The sequence below is a fragment of the Pantherophis guttatus genome, chromosome 12, assembly GCF_059756535.1.
Source record: "Pantherophis guttatus breed Tessera chromosome 12, ASM5975653v1, whole genome shotgun sequence".
NCBI lineage: Eukaryota > Metazoa > Chordata > Lepidosauria > Squamata > Colubridae > Pantherophis > Pantherophis guttatus.
In genome coordinates this window covers 9,997,305-10,015,914 of record NC_142074.1, presented here as the reverse complement: position 1 = coordinate 10,015,914, position 18,610 = coordinate 9,997,305, and the positions used below count along the sequence as shown (strand labels likewise).

The 18,610-nt window shown below is 40.7% G+C and overlaps 1 protein-coding gene across 7 annotated transcripts in view; it reads right to left on the bottom strand.

The window, feature by feature from the left end:
- Positions 1 to 18,610, bottom strand: part of TENM1 (teneurin transmembrane protein 1) — a 1,253,741-nt gene that overhangs the window by 34,772 nt on the left and 1,200,359 nt on the right. For all 7 annotated transcript variants that reach the window (XM_060692076.2, XM_060692082.2, XM_060692081.2 and 4 more), the window contains 3 exons: positions 18,016 to 18,248; positions 9,740 to 9,894; positions 3,039 to 3,405 (listed from right to left, as the gene is read on the bottom strand). In XM_060692076.2, the coding sequence (XP_060548059.1) occupies positions 3,039 to 3,405; positions 9,740 to 9,894; positions 18,016 to 18,248 (755 nt within the window). The remainder of the gene's footprint in view (positions 1 to 3,038; positions 3,406 to 9,739; positions 9,895 to 18,015; positions 18,249 to 18,610) is intronic.

Below are 18,610 nucleotides of genomic sequence, written 5' to 3'. Positions count from 1 at the left end.
AAGCAGGTATATACAAAAGTATGAAGGCTATTGCTTAACGCATTGTAAGCCGCCCTGAGTCTCCGGAGAAGGGCGGCATATAAATCGAACCAATAAATAAATAAATAAATAAATAAATAAATAAATAAATAAATAAATAAATAAATAAATAAATAAATAAATAAATAAATAAAAAAATGGAGAATTCCAATGGGTAGCAAGGGATTAATTCTTCCCCTACCCATCATGTTAAGATTTACTTGGAATTTGTCAGGTGCAAGCAGTCAGAACACTCCAAGAATGGGTCAAATAGGTTATTATTTCTTACTATTGTTTATTAAATTTATTTGCCACCCCATCTGGCCCTGAGAAGCCTCTATTCCTATATGTTGTATATCACTTGCTTAAAAGACTCTCACCAGACTGTCTGCCTTCAGCAAATATAGATCTAAAGGTTTGATTTATATATTAGCAAAACTCAAAAGTTTTGCTCCCCTCAATGGACTCAAAGCTGGAATTCTGTAGAGATTCTCAGTCATCCAGGACATGGTTGTCCCAAAGGTGCTTTTTCAGGCGGCAACTGGACTTTCTTGTTTTTTCTTTGAAGGTGGTTCGCTTCTCATTCAAGAAGCTTCTTCAGCTGGAATGTTTTTTTTAACTTCCCCTGTCTGGGCTTCCTCCACATAATTGTTAATTGCATTAATAGCACTGGGTCTCCCTCATCACTTGCATTATAAAATCATAGGGTTGGAAGGGATCTTTGGAGGACTTGATGGCCGTGACCGGGAGGATTTTTTATCAGGTTCGCCTGATTCGCCAGCTGCGTCCCTTTCTGGAGCGGGACTCCTTATGCACAGTCACTCATGCCCTCGTCACCTCCCGCCTGGACTATTGTAACGCTCTCTACATGGGGCTCCCCTTGAGGCTCCAATTGGCACAGAGTGCAGCTGCGTGGGTGGTAATGGGAGCGACATGGCGCTCCCATGTAACACCCCTCCTGCGCGAGCTGCACTGGCTCCCGGTGGTCTTCCAGGTGCGCTTCAAGGTTTTGGTTACCACCTTTAGAGCGCTCCATGGCTTAGGACCAGGGTACTTATGGGACCGCCTACTACCACCAATAGCCTCCCACCGGCCGGTATGCTCTCATAGAGAAGGGCTCCTCCGGGTGCCGTCAGCCAAACAATGTCGACTGGCGGTCCCTAGGGGGAGAGCCTTCTCTGTGGGGGCACCTACTATCTGGAACGAGCTCCCCCCGGAGATATGGAGGATCCCGGATCTGCGCATCTTCCGCTGCGCTCTAAAGACCTTTTTATTTCACCAGGCGGGCCTGGCCTAACTTTCTCCCTCTTTTTAAACAATTTTAATAATTTTAATGTTTTTAAATATTTTTAATACTCAAAGTTTAAATTTGTTTTAAATTGATTGGGGTTTTAATTTGTCTGGGCCAAACTATTTAATTCGATTTTATTTCTGCTTTTTAAATTTTGTATATATGTATTTTATTGTTGGCTGTTCACCGCAATGAGTCCTTCGGGAGTAGGGCGGTATATAAATCAAATAAAAGTAAAGTAAAAAGTAAAAGAGGTCTTCTAGTCCAAGGCAGGAGTCCTTATACCACCTATTGATAATGGAATACAGTTGCCCTATTTCTTCTCTCACAGGGCAGAATCATTGCATTGACATAGAAGAATCAAAATGCTAGCAATCCTCAAGCTGACTAATTATTTCACTTCTAGAAAAAAAAAAAAAGCCAATTTTGCAATTAAGATAATGTCATTCATTCCGGCACACCTTCTTGTCTTTAAAGCACGTGACCTCTGCCCTCCTACCAGGCAAAGCAGCCCTGGGTGGAACTGAAGTCCACATTAATGTTGGTAATACAACTGTCCTTTCCAACTCTAGAAACCCAGGAGCAACATTTGCATTCAAAGAGTAGACACGAGAGACTTGGAGGGGTGAAAGCTTGCATTCTACAAGCTGTAAAATTGAATATACAGTCATGATTTTGTGAAAACCTCATCGTTTTTGTTTTCAGGTATCCCGGTTTCAAAATAGGATGCTTGATCATGGGTGGGATGCTTCCATCCATTCCAAAGTGAGGCATAAACTGGCATCAAAAAACAAGTTTAACATTCGGGGAGGAGTAGCAGTGGGTTGCCCCCGGTTCAGACCGGTTCGCAAGAACCGGTAGTAAAACCGGCGGGAGGCCCCGCCCACTGCCCCGGATGTCATCATCGGTGATCTGCGCATGTGCAGAAACTTCTGTGCATGCGTGCGCACAATCCCATTCCGAAACGGTAGTAAAGGTAAGTAGAACCCACCCCTAGGGAGGAGATTAGAGAAAGAGGCAGAGCCGGGGGCCTTCCGTCCTCCGCCCAGATGGAGGGGCAGTTGTCTTCTGGGCCTGAACTGAGTGAGGGGGAGGAACAGATGGGGCCCATGCGCCAGATGCGCGTATGCATAGAGAGGAGAGGAGAGCAAAGGAAAGCAATAAGCTGGCTCTCAGGGAAAAACAGAGGTAGGCACTAGTCAGCCCCTCTCTGGCTGGGAAATAAATAGGCGGGGTTTGGGGAGTGGCCAGTTGTCGCAGACAACTTTTTATTTCTAGAATACAGCAAGCAATTCAGATTTCTTGGCCAAGTCTGTTGGGACTAATTACATTTTTTTTTTATTTGATTTATATGCCGCCCTTCTCCGGAGACTCAGGGCGGCTTACAATGCGTTAAGCAATAGCCTTCATTCTTTTGTATATTTATACAAAGTCAGCTTATTGCCCCCACAAACTGGGTCCTCAATTTACCTACCTTAGAAAGGATGGAAGGCTGAGTCAACCTTGAGCCTGGCGAGATTCAAACCTGCAGTAATTGCAGGCAGCTGGTCTTAATAACAGGATGCTTTAGATCACTGTACTACCAAGGCTCCTTGATTTTTGTTTATCCACACGAATAAAAGACTGTTCCTGCCCTGGTTTGCAAAGGGGTTTGTTTTTACTCGCGAGTAAGCGGCTTATCATTACTTGCTAAGTCTGGGTCAGAACAGGAGAATTCATCATCACTTGCCTGAGAAACAATCACAGTTGGGATCAATCTTACAGTCACAATCTGTCGGTGCCCCAGCAATGACCGAGATTTCTCCATTGGTGGTAACCTGCTGGATGCGGTTGATCTTCCTTTCGTCCGTCTCGGCGATGTACAACACGCCGCTGTGAGAGACGCCAACAGCACGGGCCGATTCGAGGGTGGAATGGATGGCCACTTTGCTGACCAGCACGTGGTCAACGCCTGGAACCTGGCAGTGAATGGGGCGCCCTGCGATGATGCGAACCCGTCCGTTCTGAGAGATTTGAAGGACGATATTGTTGTCCAGCACATACAAGGAGTTGTCGAGGGGGTTGACGGCCAGATCTGTAGGCCATTCTAAACGAACCTGCAATGTGAAAAGGAATAAAAGATATTCAAATGATTTTTATGCTTTTTTTTAAAAAAAAAAACCACTCGCACAAAAGAATGATGTTGCCTTCCCGTTCATTCAATTATTCTTTAAGCGGTTGTGGATAGATATTTTTAAATAGACAATTAAGTTGTTTTATCGATTGCAATACAGCAAATAGGGTCCTAATGGTTACATATTTTATGTATTGTTGCAGACTTCAGACTGATTCATGGCATGAGGTGTCTCAGGAAAGAGTTTTTGTAATTTGTCTGAGGGGCCAAACACTGTTTTCTCATCCAGAAATGCTGAGATTGGAGTTCAATAGAGTAGGAATAGGAATCAGAATTGGAATCGGATTAGGAATAGGAATAGACTACTAGACTAGAATAGACTAGAATAGACTAGTTTAGAATAGAATAGAATAGAATAGAATAGAATAGAATAGAATAGAACAGAACAGAAAATGGAATGGAATAGAATAGAATAGAATAGAATAGAATAGAATAGAATAGAATAGAATAGAATAGAATAGAACAGAACAGAAAATGGAATGGAATGGAATGGAATGGAATAGAATAGAATAGAATAGAATAGAATAGAATAGAATAGAATAGAATAGAATAGAATAGAATAGAACAGAACAGAAAATGGAATGGAATAGAATAGAATAGAATAGAATAGAATAGAATAGAATAGAATAGAATAGAACAGAACAGAAAATGGAATGGAATGGAATGGAATGGAATGGAATAGAATAGAATAGAATAGAATAGAATAGAATAGAACAGAAAATGGAATGGAATAGAATAGAATAGAATAGAATAGAATAGAATAGAACAGAACAGAATAGAATAGAATAGAACATCACAGAACAGTATAGTGTAGCATAGTGCATCATAGTGTAGCGTAGCACAGCATAGAGATGGTATTCAGCCAGTTCAGGCGAACAGGTAGTGGTGACCTGCGGGTGCGCTCACCTGCCCGGGCGCAATCCCATTCTATATCGCTGTGTTTTTGATGCTGCATGTATGTGTGGAAGGCGTGCGTGAGCAAATTGCCATGTTGTTTGACATCACACGCATTTGCTGGGTGAACCGGTTGCATTGTATGTGCATTCCACCTCTGATAGCATAGCACAGCACAGCACAGAACAAAAAAATTATTGTCACTTTAAACGTACGCTAATCAGCATACCATTATGCATATATCCACTGAAAATAATGTAATGTTTCCATAAGAAGAAACAGTATCTTCAGCCCATCTATTCTCCAAGATGATGTGTACTTACCATGACTGTGGAATGCCTTGGATTTAATTTCAAAATATGTTTCGGAGCTTGGAGGGGAGCAAATATGATCTTGAACTGTAATTCTTAGTATCAGAAATTTTTCGCTGCTAGGAAAAGACGCAGCTGCTTTAAAGAGTTGCAAACATGTGCTACATTCATATTCCTGAGCTCTCCAAAGCACCTTTTGGGTACCTAATTCAAAGTGTGACCCATTGTTATGTTCATATATTTTATAAAAAGGAGACTAAGAAAGTTAGGTTTAAAACTGCTTAGGGAGCCCTTCAGTGCCATTCCAAAATTAAATGGATTTTTGGTCTGTTTATCTTAGTCAGATGCTGCAATTAATTTGCCACATTAACTCTAGTGGAAAAGGCAGTTTGGAGAAGGATTTGGAAATGGAAAACTTGGAAAAATTAAATGGTTACCACCATGTAGTGGTAACAGAGTTGTGTGTGTCAATGAATGACAAAGCTGAAAATACAATTCAGTGAATCATTTTTTTCTAAAAATATTTGACTACTTGACATTAAGATGGATGTGGCTGGATTCATCACTGTGGCAAGAAACGGACTTCTTGTACAGAGAAGATGGATAGGATGAACTATTTGGGGACATTCTGAAGCCCTTGGTCATTTATTTCACTTTCTTTCTTAATTTGGATCCAACTCTTTTATAATCCAATAATACTATGGAAATACTGAAGATGAAACTAATAAGTTGTGAAGTAAACAAAAGTTCCGTATAATTTCTTATATCCAAATCCAGATATGTAGTTCAGGGCTGAACTGTGGAGTTCTTGATAATTCCATGAATTAGCGTTTGTTTCCAGCTTGATTGTTTCTCTGGTCTTAATTCCTCTTGAAGGATTAGCCCTTCCTTCCTTCCTTCCTTCCTTCCTTCCTTCCTTCCTTTCCTTCCTTCCTTCCTTCCTTCCTTCCTCCCTCCCTCCCTTTCTCTCTTTCTCTCTTTCTCTCTTTCTTTCTTTCTTTCTTTCTTTCTTTCTTTCTTTCTTTCTTTCTTTCTTATTTTTACAAATAATTCAAGTGGGCAAACAAATCCATCACAGCTTCCTCCTCCAATTTTCTTCACAACAATCTTGTGAGGTGAGTTGGGCTGAGAGAGAATGAGTTGCCCACAGTCACCTAGCTGGCTTTCACGGCTAAAGTGGGATTTAAACTCATGTTCTCCTGTGACTTTGAGGCCCTTAATGTCTTAGTTATACAGACATGCTCCTTTCAAAGTGCCATCAAGCTCTCTTATCCAAAAGGCATCTTAAGGAATACTTGCTGGTAATCACAGCTTGAAAGCAACATAATTATTATATGCACAAAAACAGAACTCTTGAAATGCTGCAGGTGGGAAGAAGCAGAGCTGGTAGGAACCTAGTCACATCCCTTCTGAATATGAAATAAACAACCCTGACCTTCCTACCCAGCATTAACCATGAAGCAGGCTCAACTTTGCTTAAATGCATAACTTAAAACATTGGAAGATTTTTGCCTCCCACCAAGATGCCAGGGGCAGTAGGGATTGTTTTCTTTCATTCTAAAAGGATGCAGTCTTCATTGGCGAAGAGAAGAGAAGGGAAGGGAAGGGAAGGGAAGGGAAGGGAAGAGAAGAGAAGAGAAGAGAAGAGAAGAGAAGAGAAGAGAAGAGAAGAGAAGAGAAGAGAAGAGAAGAGAAGAGAAGAGAAGAGAAGAGAAGAGCTGGAAGGTCTTCTAGTCCAGCCTTCTGCTCTAGCAGGATACCATTTCAGACAAGTGGCTGTCCACTCTCTTCTTAAAGACCTCCGGTGATGGAGCACCCACAATTTCTGAAGGCAAGCTGTTCCACTGGTTAATTGTCCTCATTGTTTCTCCTTAATTCCAGGTTGCTTCTCTCTTGGATTACTTTCCAACCATTGCTTCTTGTCCTCCGCTCCAGAGCTTTGGAGAATAATTTGACCCCCTCTTCTTTGTGGCAGCCCCTCAAATCCTGGAATACTGCTATCATGCCACCCCCTAATTCTTCTTTTCTTTAGACTAGCCAAACCCAAATCCTGCAGCCATTCTTCATATGTTTTAGTCTCCAGGCCTTTGATCATCGTAGTTGCTCTTCTCTAAACTTTTTCCAAAGTCTCAATATCTTTTTGTAGTATGGTGACCAAAATTGGTTTTGGTATTCCAGGTGTGGTCTTACAAGGGTTTTTATAAAGCGGCACTAATATTTCAAGAATAGAGGAGTTGGCAAACATGACCAAAAAAATATATTCTTCCTTCAACTCTGGTTGTTTCTTGTCCTCTTTTTCAATCAAAAGAGTCCTTTTATTTGCAGAAATGTCCTTCTAGAGAAAAAAAAAGCCATGTTTTTCAAAGTTCTGATGTATTTTGTGGCATAGCCAAATGAAGCCTTTGGCAGATTTTTCCAGAAGGGAAAGTGCTGTTTGTAAAACTTAGTTGCTGGCTTGTAACGTGATGCAAATTTAGACATTTATCTGCATACTTTATGCTACTTAAATAGGTCAAGAATGCACTCGAGTTATTATAATGTAATTTGTGGCTCTAGCAACATTCAGCATTTATTAACTATGTATTATTTGGTAATAATGCGTCTGAGGAGTGATTCAGACGTAGAAGGGGGATGGGGAGGGAGAGGTTAGTTGCCAACTCCAGAGAACAAACCTTCTGTGAAGAGTGACAGAAGAGGCTGATTGAATTGCAAATCAGCACTGATGAAACTTTTTCTTTCTGAACACCAGCAACTCAGATATTTTCAAATCACACATCCGCATAAGAGTAATGCCATTTGAATTTGATTGCATACATTCCAGAGCTGTTGGTCATAAGAATCTGGAAGCTTTGGCACAAGGGTGAAATGCTACCGGTTCGCACCGGTTTGGGTGAACCGGTAGTAATAAAAGCAAAGCTGCAGCACAGCTGATTGTCGGTATTTCCGACAATCAGCTGTGCTGCATGATTTATATTCTAAATTGCGCGGCACAACTGTTCCCCCCCTCACTATTCTACTTACCTTCTTAAGCCTTCTTTTTCTGCGCAAAGTGCGCATGCGTGTATACACAACATGGGTTTGGTGCCCACTGTGCATGCATGCACACGCAACATGAATTTGGTGCGCACTGCGCAGGCACAGGCAGTGAACTGGTGGAAAACTGTGGACGATTTCACAACTGCTTTGGCGGATGTAAAAATCTGTTGGGGAGCAGAGTTTTCTGTTTTTTTTTTTTTTTTTGCTCAGCCAGAACTGAAAATGTATTCAATAATTCTTTTGACAACTGCAATTCGATGTGATAAGAAAATTAGGCTTCTTGTGCTGTCCCCAATTACAAAAATATCAAGTTTAAGGTAGGATCCTGTGCCAATAGAAGGGTATGTCTGTCACTCAGGGGTGAAAATGCAAAGTTTATGGTGCTCTCTGAGCTTAGTTGTTTGTTGGTAGACATTTCATTACCTAACAAGGTAACATCATCAGTGTGAGTGACTGTAGGTTTATCTACAACATACTGTATAGCATAAGGACTATGACAGCCATGATGTAGGGCATACAGGCAGAAGATTAGCAGAGCACATTCATGAACGCCAACTAACAATCAGAAGACATAATAAAAACTCGTTAATCTCACAACACGTGAACAAGAGTTTCACTGGGGACACTGTGAGTATCCAAGACCAAGCTAAATCCAAAAAAGCTAAGGAATTCACGGAACCTTGGCATTCAGTCAAATCACACATCAATAGACACATAGAAATAAACCACATTTACACACCATTCAAAAGAGATAATTAAAAAGCTAAGAAGAAAACAAAAAGACCAGAATACCTTATCTCCAACAACAGCCAACACCCAGATAAACAAAGATTAATACCAGACAAACAATCAAACAGATAAAAATACTCTAATCAAGGAACTACCAAGGAGATAGTCATACCTCCATTAAATTGGGAGTGCAAGTTACTGTACATGAGCCTGACTAGGTGGCTCAGTGGCTAAGACGCTGAGCTTGTCGATCGAAAGGTCGGCAGTTCAGCGGTTCGAATCCCTAGTGCCGTGTAACGGGGTGAGCTTCCATTACTTGTCCCAGCTTCTGCCAACCTAGCAGTTCGAAAGTACATAAAAAATGCAAGTAGAAAAAATAGGGACCATCTGGTGAGAACGTAACAGTGTTCCGTGCGCCTTTGGCATTTAGTCATGCTGGCCACATGACCACGGAGACGTCTTTGGACAGCACTGGCTCTTCGGCCTTGAAACGGAGATGAGCACCGCCTCCTAGAGTCAGGAACAACCAGCACATATGTGTGAGGGGAACCTTTATCTTTACCTTTATGGCTACATACACCCAAAGGAGTATTTTATACAGACAGAGGCAACTCTGGAACAACTCTTGTGAGTCAGAATTTTTATCATCAAGCTATATTTTACAGCAGATTCAAGACATACCCAGTATTCAGAATAAGAATACTAAACTCACAGATGGGATACCTACAGAAAAACTTTTAAGTCTGCTATTAGACATTCCTGTCTCTCAGGTGAATTTACCGGCTACGGAATGGCTTCCAAGCTCAGGGAATACCTTCAGAATTCTACTAAAGTTTAATTCTCCCATAATCTTATTAAAGTGAATTAGGATGAATTAGCACTGATTATGTTACCTAGTTTGGGTAATGGAATGTCTGCAAGAAAACAAGCAAGCTCAGAGAGCACCAAGGAGCCCTCATGTCAACCCTGAGCTACAAATCTTCTCCTTTATTACTAATTAGAATGAAAAAATTATCTTGCTTTCAGATTTATCCCAAGCAAGATTTTACTGCCCTATTTTGAGTCTTGGGAGATTTCAGCTGAAGTCACTGTACAATACATAAAATACGTTGCTAAATGCATGTGTAAGTTTTGTCATCTTTGCTCGGGAGTTATCAGAAACGATCTCCAAGTAAGCTCCGTGAGCCAATGTGACAGAAGTATTTGTTAATGCCTAATTTTGTCATGCGAAATGGAACCGGTTTCCAAGCTGAACAGTAATGATGTATGGAAACAGTGAGTGGTGACCTGAGATATGTCCATGCTGGCATCACAGCGCAGAGGTTGAGTTGACGTGAGGCCATTTGAGCCTATTAACGTCGTGATCTGCCCACTTGCATCAATCTTACGAATCATGGTGCCGTCTACAAAGTAAATGAAGCCATGCTTATCCACGGTGATACCTGTTGGGGAAAGGGAAAGAAAATTCAGCAGCAGGACTAGGAGAGAATAGGACTATAAATGCAAGACGGAGGGAGGCGACCACCGGGCAAGGAATAACATTAACGGAGGACATGGCTGAAGAATCTGACCTCCCTTATACTACTTGGAAGACCCTGAATAGGTTGAGAGTTGGAGTGCCTAAATGAAAAACAACAACAACAACAACAATATGCTCAAGTGGAGGCTCTTAGACAGTGGTGAAATCCAATTTTTTTTCTTACCGTATCTGTGGGCGTGGCTTGCTGGGTGTGGTGTGGCTTGCTGGGCGTGGCTTGGTGGGTGTGGCAGGGGAAAGATACTACAAAATCTCCATTCTCACCTTACTCCAGGGGAAGGATACTGCAAAATCCCCATTCCTTCCCCACTCCTGGTAGAAGGATATTGCAAAATTTCCATTCCCACCCTACGCTGGGGCCAGCCGGAGGTGGTATTTGCCGGTTCTCTGAACTACTCAAAATTTCCGCTACCGATTCTCCAGAACCTGTCAAAAGCTGCTGGGTTTCATCCTTGGTCTTAATGGATAACAACATGCTATGTGAATGCAGAGAGACACAGAGCCCGGCCCATCTTCTGTATGTCGGCTGCTACCAGAAACATGTACCGATAATGGCTTATTTTTGGCCAACAATAAGGCTAAATAGTGGCTTCATTCTGGCAGTTTAAATTTTGATCTCGAGAAAGAAGGAGGAGGAGGAGGGGGGGAAGGGAAGGAGGAGGAGGAGGAGGAGGAAGAGGAGGACGAGGAGGAGGAGGAGGAGGAGGAGGAGGAGGAGGAGGAGGAGGAGGAGGAGGAGGTAAATTTGGTTCTGAAGCCCTTCCTTGTTTTTTACTGTGATTTACTGGTCTGCTGTGCTATTAAATGTATGAGCCTGCCATGCACGGTAAACATTCTTGATTTTTATCAATATTTTTTACCATCATGAAGAATGTATGAAGTAACCCTGAAGGAGCAGAGGTCAAAACAAAACATTTCACAAACTGGACATTAGTCGATTAAACTGCACTTGGACATCAGCTGATTGAGGAAGTAAGTCAAGAGGAGTTATTTCTGGACAATGATGGATGGGTCTGTCAACTCTTGAGTTTCTCATTTTTTAAAAAGAGCCTGATTCCAAATTCACTCCACCCCATTTCTTTATCACTCTGATGTCTTTTGTAGAAAAAAAACAAAACAGAACACAACACAACAACAATACTGAACAGGAATGGGTTTGAAATGTTTCTAAAACTATCCAAACTTTGATTTAAATAATTTAAACGTTCAGTTTTGTATTAGTCAGAAAACAGCTTATAATTGTTCCTGGTTGATCCAATCAATACAAGATGTTTTTGAGAGCCTCCCCATCTTCTGAGTTTTGGAGGGTTATGGACAAGGTAACCATCCTTTTCAGTACTTGCTGAAAATTTATGGAATTTTCTCTTTCTGAAGCTCCATCTAATGGCCACCCCCATTGGTTTATTTGTAAAACAGTCTTATTCCACCATGCCCTTGGTCCTAATTGAAAGAAGGCATGCTGATGCTTTTTATAGGAATCCTATTGTAACTGTTCTTATCAATTGTGCTGCTATTGTTTTATTGTTTGCTGCACACTGTCGGTTGGAAGTGAGGCCTAGAAATGCTATAAAAATAGATAAGCATATAGCCATTTCCAAGTATTTCTTTTTGATACGCTTTTCCAATTGTACAAAAATTTTGAGTGCGTATAATTTCCCCAATATCTACACTATTATGCACATTCGATGCAAAGAACTGTTATCTCCAAATCTGGAGATCAAATACTGAAGGATAACTGCATTCTGATTTCCATATTGATTTAACAAATGTAGATTTGATACACTTTTACCAAAAGTGAGTACAGAATAATATGCGTTCCATGCTGAGTTCTAAATACATACCGCATTTTAGGTCCAATGAGACTGAAAATTGTGTAATCTTTCATCCATCTGCCTTAAATATATTTTTATTTTGTCTCTTGAGACGGTTTAGAAATAGACCCAGAAAATGACATAAAATAATATTGAGAAGAAAATGATAGGTAGAAAGAATCATTTTTTCAGCTTGAAAGCATCAGAATGGCTTAGAAATATGGCAATTATCTACTTGATATATGAAATTCTGCTATACTGGAATTATACTAATTCTTTAAAGCAGTATAGATTACAATGGTTCATATACAACTATACTAAGGCATGGTTTGTTTAACTATCATTTATTTTTTTAAATTACCATTGACTGAGTCTGCATAACAGTCATAAACTATTATTTGCCAAGCTTCACACAGGAGTTCAGAGAACATGTGAAGCAACCAACAAAAGTCAAAAGAGCTTAACTTGATGAACCCAAACATTCGAGTCCCAGATGTGAAGGTGTAGAGAATAAAGAAGATGACTTTGACGGAGATATGTAGGGTCTGTTTCCTAGGCAACAAGAACTAAAGCATTTTTTAAAACCCAGAATATCCAGATAATTTTTAGAAATAGCTCAGACATATCCCTTATTCACCGAACTATGAAATGGAGAAAGAGGTTTAGCACAATGAGATTTGCAAGGTTTTGTTATTATTGATTATGTGTCATCAAGTCGCTGTCAACTTCTAGTGACCAAACAATAGATTTTGTCCATGATGAGCTGTCCCTAACCTTGTCTTTCAGAGCTTCCAGAATTGCACCTATCATGATTATAACTTCTGGTCACCCTTCTCTTCACTTTTTTCCCTACCTTTTTAGAATTAAAACTTCTCTAGAAAGCTGAAAAACTAGACACAAAGATGGTTCCTTCCCCATGCCATCGCTCTGCTAAACACCTACTACTACACTGTCTTCTAAAGATATTTACCCATGTAGTAGGCTATATTGCTGTTATCCTTGTCATCTTCTCAGCTTCTCATCTTTCTCACCGTCTCATCTTTCCTACTACCTTCTTCTATTGGTATCTTATGATTTATCACATATTGTTTGCATTTCATAATTATGATTGTATTTTATGATTTACGATCTATGTGTTATCACTTTGTTGCTTGTATGTACACTGCGAGTTTATGCACTGGAGACAATTTTCTTGTGTGTCCAATCACACTTGGCCAATAAAGAATTATATTAATTAATTAATTAACCAAGTCACCATCAACTCCTAGTGACCAAAAGATAGATTTTCCTCCATGATGATCTGTCCCTAACCTCGTCTTTCAGATGTTCCAGCACTGAACCCATCATCATTCTAACTGCTGGACATCCTTCCCTTTTATTTCTTTTCGCCTTTTCTCAGCATTAAATGCTTCTTTAGAGAGCTAGATTTTCATTTAACATCTCTGAAGCTGTTCTGAAGCTGTTCTGAAGCAAACCTTAACGAATGGAGTCATAGCCTCCCTTTTTATCATTAACTTTTTAGTTTTATTTCCAAAGTTAAAATACAAACTTCAAAAGAAAACAAGAACAAAGCAATACTAAACAAACATGAGAAAAATGTGCATAAAAACAAATGAAAAGAAAAAGAAAACATAACCAAATATTGTCCCCTAGTTGAATACTGAGAAGTACATAGTATTTCAGCAATAATAGTCTTCTAAAACGCTGGTTTAAACGAAGATTCCAGAAAGTGTCATAAATTGAAATATGGATTCATTGAATGTGTGATACCACAAGGGATTTAGAAAGACACCAAAATATAAAAATGATAGACAAAAATAATTCAAGATATGAACTTAGAAAGAGACCTTAAGAACAAAGAATAACAAATTTGGCTGCCACTCAATTTTGTCTTTAGATTTCAGTGTCTGCAATCTCATGTAAAAATGGCGAGAAAGACACTTCTATTGCTAAGAACATAGAGGAGGCGACATGCAGAAGGTAACCGCAAGTGCCAGATCGATGTTTTATTAGCAATTAAGGGCCAGCATGATAGAGTCATGTTTGAATCAATAAGCATTCAATAAGGAATGGAAACGTGTTCTCTCTCTGTGTTAAAAAGGAACACCCTTTATCTAGGTCCTTTTGTGGTGGGTTTCAAATTTTTTTACTACCAGTTCTGTGGGCGTGGCCTGGTGGGTGTGGCAGGGGAAGGATACTGCAAAATCCACATTTCTTCCCGATCAGATGGGACTCGGGAGGCAGAGAATAGATGGGGGCGGGGCCAGTCAGAATTTTTACTACCGGTTCTCCGAACTACTCAAAATTTCCGCTACCGGTTCTCCAGAACTGGTCAGAACCTGCTGAAACCCACCTCTGCAGTGGTCCCAAGGTTGACCTCATAGTAACAGAATATTTGCAAAAAATGGGGCCTTTTCTAACACTTTATGTTAGGCAGAACGCTTACCGCTTTGATTTTTTTTAAAAAGAAGACAGCATGACATGAAATAAAGCTCAGCACCAAGAGATGTCGAACAAATTTCCCTGACTTAGGTATGCAGTGCAATCCATAAAGTATTTAATGTAGGAACGTTGCCCGAAGCTATCCATGTGCTCTCTCAGTCAACAGAAGTGCAATTGTTTTATGAAGTGCAGCCTAAAGCGTCAGGCAGGGCTGACTTTTCCCCCCCTTTAATCCCCATGTGCTAATAGACAATTTATACCAATACAATTTTCTTTTTCTTTTTGCTACTGACATTCTAATCAATATCGTCTCTTCCCTAACGGGAGAGCTAAATTTGGCATGGTGGTATTAATAGCAATAGCACTTAGACTTATATACCACTTTACAGTGTTTTATAGCCCTCTCTAAGTGGTTTACAGAGTCAGCCTATTGCGCCCCCCCCCGGCCCCCAACAATCTGGGTCCTTGTTTTACCCATCTTGGAAGGATGGAAGGCTGAGTCAACCTTGAGCCAGTCAAGATCGAACTCCTGGCATTGGGCAATTAACCTGTAATACTACATTCTAATCACTGCCCCACCACAGCTCAGTAGGAAGAAAAGGGGAAGCGAGGAAGGAAGGGAGGGAGGGAGGGAGGGAGGGAAGGAAGGAAGGAAGGAAGGAAGGAAGGAAGGAAGGAAGGAAGGAAGGAAGGAAGGAAGGAAGGAAGGGCAATAGCAATGGAAATAGCACTTAGACTTATATACTGCTTTACAACCCTCTCTAAGCAGTCAGCATATTGCCCCCAACAATCTGGGTCCTCATTTTACCCACCTCGGAAGGATGGAAAGCTGAGTCAACCTTGAGCCTGGTCAGATTTGAACTGCCAAATTGCAGGCAGCCAGCAGAAGCAGCCTGCAGTACTGCAGTCTAACCACTGTGCCACCATGACTCATGGATTGTAATCTGCTCTGGAGCGAATATTGAGTTCACGAGGGTCAGCAGCAGTACAATCGGAGGAGAGAAAGGGTCAGTAGGTCACTTCTTCTTTCCTTCTGAGGTCTTTATTCAATTTAAACCAATTTACAGATTTACACAAATGTACATAGGCACGTGGCTTATAACAGCTTTCTCCCAAAGAGTGGATAAGGATGTAAGACTTCTTACTTATAACTGTTTTTATATTTATCTTTTTGACTTTTTGAATCTGGCTTCCCCATTGACTTTGCTTGTCAGAGGGTTCCCAAAAAGGGATCACGTGACACTCTGTCATAAATATGAGTCAGTTGCCAAGCATCTGAATTTTGATCACTTGACCATGGGATGCAGACACAGTCGTAAGTGTGAACAAGGGTCGTAAGTCTCCTTTTCCAGTGCTGTTCCAATGGTTCAGTAACTTTGAATGGTTGCTAAAGGAACTGTTGTAAGTTGAGGACTACCTATGTATCTTCTGCAGACCTCACTGTGGAGCAAGAAAAGCTAAATTCCATGCAAGTATCATTAATCCTCCCAACTCTTGATATATGGAAATGGAAACCAATAAGCAAAACAACACTTTTACTTTCAGATTAGCTTTCAAATTTATATCCCCCCTCTCTTTCTTTTCTTTTTTTTTTTTGCCTGCTTCATATCTCTGGAAAAAAGCTCTGAAGACTTTGTCCAGTCTTTGACAGATAATTTATTTGTATATCTGCTGCCAAAATTTGCCCCATGATTTTTTGAAGTCTTGGTGAGTTAACTGACAAATGTATGCATTCCAAAAATGTTCACCTAAAAGCACTTCGTAACTCCCGCACAGATCTGATCAAAAGAAAAGCTGTGTTTGGAGATATTGCACACTTTCTCATTACATTTTTTTTTTCCAAAAGGAAGAGTGAGTTCAATTGGTTAATTTTACGGTTGCAAAAAAAGAAAAGAAAAGAAAATTGCCTGCCATCTAATTCCAAACTTTTAAATTTATCTTTGGTCCTTTTCATTAAAACTGCTCTGAAGAAACCGCTAAGGCAATTTTATGCAATTAGTTATATTTATACACTTCCATAATGCACACTTAAAAATAACATGCAACTAATTTAGAGTTTAAAAACTGAGTTTATCAGTTTTGATTTTTTAAAAATTGGCTTTCAGGATGGATCAAGTCACAACAAAATTTTCAACGCTCTATTTCTGACATTAACATCCCTTTGCATGTAGGTGAATGACACAGACTATAAAAATTAACACCTTTCAACATCTATTTGATGAAAGTGGGCATGTTTGCTGGAGAGTCAGGAGCACAAACAAGTTGCAAGAACAGCAGTTGGCTTCTTTTGCTAACAAGTTGCGTAAATCTTAACTTCCACAAGTATCTCTTAGAAAATGTATTTCACAGCATCTGCAGGCAGTGGACTTAGCTTTATATATGGGAGTGAGGATTTGTTTTGTTTCTTTTTGCAGATTCTCTGAACCTGTAAGATGCACAAATTACAAACAAACAAACTCCCCCCAAAAAGCTTAATGCAAACCCATTTTTTAGTTCAGTTATGCTGTGCTAAAATGTGCCTTGGAGTTCACAGACATTTTCCTCCTATTTTCTAGTTTATCTTCAAAGAGCTTGCTAACTCCTTTGCGATTTATCTTGGGAGTGTTTCTGAATGTGGCTTTTTCTTGAGATTTGACTGATCTGGGGGAAACTAGGGGGGAATTTTTTCTCTCTCTAATGAGAAACAAACTTTCATATGTGTCCCTCAGACACTTTATAAATAAATAAGTGCAAAACATTGCAGAATGGAATGGAATTGGAATGCCAAGGACCTAACAGGCAAGACCACGTAATAAAACATTGGGTATCCAACTAAATAAGAGCAAAAGCCTTGCATCCCAAACATGACAAGTGGATCGAAGGAAGGAAGAAAGGAAGGGAGGGAGGGAGGGGAGGGGAGGAAGGAGAGGTGAGGCGAGGCGAGGCGAGGCAAGGGAGGGAAGGGAAGGGAAGGGAAGAAGGAAGGAAGATGGGTGAGAGAGTGGGAGGGAGGGAAGGAAGGAAGGTGAGTAGGAAAGAAGGGAGGGAGGGAGGGAGGGAGGAAGGAAGGAAGGAAGGAAGGAAGGAAGGAAGGAAGGAAGGAAGGAAGGAAGGATATTAAAAGAGAGAAAAGTGTCTTCATTCACCCGTGGCTCTGGCCCCACCCACTGCCTTTGTCATTTCTAACATGGCCCCCATCAGATAATCCATGAATAAATGAATCCATGACCCAAAGGAGTATATGCACCAGTGGTGGAATTCATTTTTTTTTACTACCGGTTCTGTGGGCATGGCTTGGTGGGCATGGTGTGGCTTGGTGGGCGTGGCAGAGGAAGGATACTGAAAAATCTCCATTCCCACCCTACTCCAGGGGAAGGATACTGCAAAATCCCCATTCCCTCCCCACTCCTGGGGGAAGGATATTACAAAATCTCCATTCCCACCTCACTCTGGGGCCAGCCAGAGGTGGCATTTGCTGGTTCTCAGAACTGCTCAAAATTTCCACTACCGTTTTTCAAGAACCTTCTGAATTTCACCCCTGATATGCATCCAATACTACAACTGTCTGAGGAGAACTAATGCATGATAAATTGATGTATCTCATGCAAGTTGAGGCCATACAACTCCTAAAACATTTCTTGCAATGTCTCTATGGACATTCTCAGTCATCCAGGACATGGTCATCCAAAAGGTGCTTTTTTTGTTATTCTTTGGGATTTCTTGTAGTGACATGAACAAAAGGGAACAGATGTAGTTCAATAACCAGCACTATTATTCTATTGTATATTTCCTACCTCGTGGGCTGTGAAGAGCTGCTTCGGAGGCCCGGCCTCCATCTCCACAGTGACTTTGATCAAACGGAAGGCACTGGTCGCCGGTACCTGCCACAACCTCATAGTTTTTGGCCAAGTCCTTGGTTTCGCTGAGAGATTTCACCTTGTAGACTCTTCTGGTGTTTGTATCTGACAAATAAAGGGATTCTGAGGCTGGATCCATGGCAAGATAATACTTGTGTGCTGGACTCGTGCTAAAAAACAGAAAAGGAGAAAGAAGGATAAAAGTAACTGATGACGAAGCAATCTTCATCTGTTCTCCTGTGGACTCAAATTGCTACGTTATTCTAATTTCTTTTAAAAAAGGTGGTTGTTTTATGCAAGTGATATAATTCAAGATAAAACACATCACATATAAAAGCAATTATCTGCTACATGCTAAACATTCTCAATGCACATGGAAAAACCTGTGTAACAATGTTTCCCCCCCCCTGCAAATCATCACCCCTAATATTAGGATGTGGAAACTGGAGGCTTTTAAGAAGATTTGACAGCCATTTGTCTGAAATTGTATAGGGTCTCCTGCTTGAGCAGGGGTTGGACTAGAAGACCTCCA